We start from the raw sequence: 2500 nt of genomic DNA on the forward strand, positions 1-2500 counted from the left end.
TCTCTCATTGAACTCCATTGATTTTCATTGTGTTGCTTTCCATGATTACAATGACCCTAAACATACACCTAAGGCCAAAGTTGATTTTCTGGAATGGTATGAGTGATTCAGTGATTAAGTATGACACCTGATCTGCGTATTTGAAGTGTTTTGAAGTGACATATCTGCTCATTTTCACATTATGTTCGATAGGCGACAAAACTTTTGTCTGTCAAAATCTGCCCTATCTGTGTTCATTAAAGGGTCAATCTTTCTTTGGTGCATGAAATTTATTTTTGTACATTCATTTTCATTCGAGAGGGTTGTAGCTTTCATATGAGTGACTTCTGAAGCCAAGTGATTAATTTAAAGTCAGTTTATTAGCTGTTATTCCAAACAGATTGGTAGGCGACAACTCTTTTGGAGGCGAGTGTATTTCTGCAGTAAAGGTGTAAGGGAGTGTATAGGCCATCCTCTAGTCCAACACAAATGTCTAATCTTCTCTCTTCACTTCTCTTCTCTTCTCTTCTCTTCTCTTCTCTTCTCTTCTCTTCTCTCCTCTTCTCTCCTCTCCTCTCCTCTCCTCTTCTCTTCTCTTCTCTTCTCTTCTCTTCTCTTCTCTTCTCTTCTCTTTTCTTCTCCTCACCTCTCCTCATCCTCCTCCTCTCTTCTCCTCTCCTCCTTCTCTCCTCTCCTCCCCTCTCTGCTCATCTCCTCTGCTCTCCTCTCCTCTCCTGTCATCTCCACTCCACTTCTCTTCTCTTCTCTTCTCTTCTCTTCTCTTCTCTCCTCTTCTCTCCTCTCCTCTCCTCACATCCCCTCTCCTCTCTTCCCTTTCTCTCCTCTCCTCTCTTCTCCTCTCCTCTCCTCTCCTCTTCTCTTCTCTCCTCTCTCCTCTCCTCTCCTCTCCTCTCCTCTCCTCACATCCCCTCTCCTCTCTTCCCTTTCTCTCCTCTCCTCTCTTCTCCTCTCCTCTCCTCTCCTCTCCTCTCCACTCTTCTCTCCTCCTCTCTCCTCTCCTCTCCTGAAGGTGCGTGTGTGTTCCCACTCCGGCCTGACGTGACCCCGTCTAAGCATGCCATCATCCAGTCTCTGGTGAACCTGAGTGACCCTAAGAAAGCTCGCAGGTAGGGATGCAAATTATCTATCAATTAATTAATTAATCGTTAGTTGATTGCCTTATCGATTGACTTACGATGAATTGATAATTGCCGTTTTTTCCCCGAAATCTCAAAGTTTCTCGATAAAAAAACTATTACAGGGTTTCTCGATTGCCTCCACACAAGTTCTGGTACTTCACACATAATTCTCGGAACATCTCACCCATTTCCCAACTCCCCTAACCAATGTCACTGAACACTAAGCACAATTCCTTCTTTACACTCACATTTCAGTTTTAAAACACACTCTTTTCAATCCACTACACACAATTCTCTGGATTACACACAATTTTCATGAAGAAAATCCCTGGTTGTCGCATTGAACACACTGCCATTCAAAATACTAAAATCAACTGCCATACTAAGTTCACTTCCTCATCACATGGGCAAACTCTCTTCATACCGGTTTACAATCTGAAAGCATCACCCCATAAGGACACATTGCATGTCATATTGATGAAAACATGAGTGGATGCAGTGAGAAAACACATTTGTTTAGTTTTTGAACTCCAAAATATGTTATACAAGAGATCACTTTCATGTGGTTACCCAATATTTTACAATAAATTAGTGCATTTTTTTAAATGTCAGAAAAATATGTAAATATATTTTTTGCCACACATCTGTGTACTCCGAGTCTAAAAACAATATTTTAGTATTTCACAACAGAAAAATACCCTCTTTAGTAAGTAGAACAGTGAAGAAAATAAGTTTCTACTGTGTGTCAAGTTGAGTATAGAGTTTTACGTTGTGCATATAAGTGTAATGGTTCCTTTTTAAAAGAGAGTACATTGTTTTGAGACAAGACGTGCATTTTTCAGAGGTAGTGAAGAGTTTTGCCCGTTGTGTGTGAGGTTTGGAGATTTGTGTGTAGAGTTTTGAGAATTCGAGAACTGATTCCGAAAATTGTATGTAAGCAATCGAGAAAAACTGTAAATCTAAAAATTTAAATTAAAAGTGAGATAAAATGCTACATTTAAATTAATTTTTATTTATATTTTTTAATCCAAAGGTGATTGAAATGTTCCCACTCTTCACACCCCTCTTCACATGCCCATTCTCATGCCCATTTCACCTGGGTCTCTTGTCAGTTGAATTGGCGAATTTGCGAATAATGTTTTTTAATCGATTAACGTCGCTCTCAAACTTTTTTTAAATAAAAGCCCCCTGGACCTCTTCATAAGCGTCCCAACGCCCCCTTGTCCTCATCATAAGCCTGTCAAAGCCCCACTTAGTATTGAAAAAATAACATGGACTCATGCTCCTCAATGGCAACTAAGCACCGCCCCCTCTCAGCTGTAACCTACTCACAACGCCCCCCTGCACTTCCCCAACGCCCCCCTAGGCCTCCCCAACGCCCC

General features: G+C 41.0%; 1 protein-coding gene across 1 annotated transcript in view; it reads left to right on the forward strand.

Annotated features, from left to right (window-relative positions):
• Positions 1-2500, forward strand: part of gdf2 (growth differentiation factor 2) — a 21953-nt gene that overhangs the window by 18980 nt on the left and 473 nt on the right. Inside the window, exon 8 of the mRNA XM_063219002.1 lies at positions 1010-1106. Coding sequence (XP_063075072.1) covers positions 1010-1106 — 97 coding nt within the window. The remainder of the gene's footprint in view (positions 1-1009; positions 1107-2500) is intronic.

Source organism: Engraulis encrasicolus, chromosome 2 (genome assembly GCF_034702125.1).
Source record: "Engraulis encrasicolus isolate BLACKSEA-1 chromosome 2, IST_EnEncr_1.0, whole genome shotgun sequence".
Classification (NCBI taxonomy): domain Eukaryota; kingdom Metazoa; phylum Chordata; class Actinopteri; order Clupeiformes; family Engraulidae; genus Engraulis; species Engraulis encrasicolus.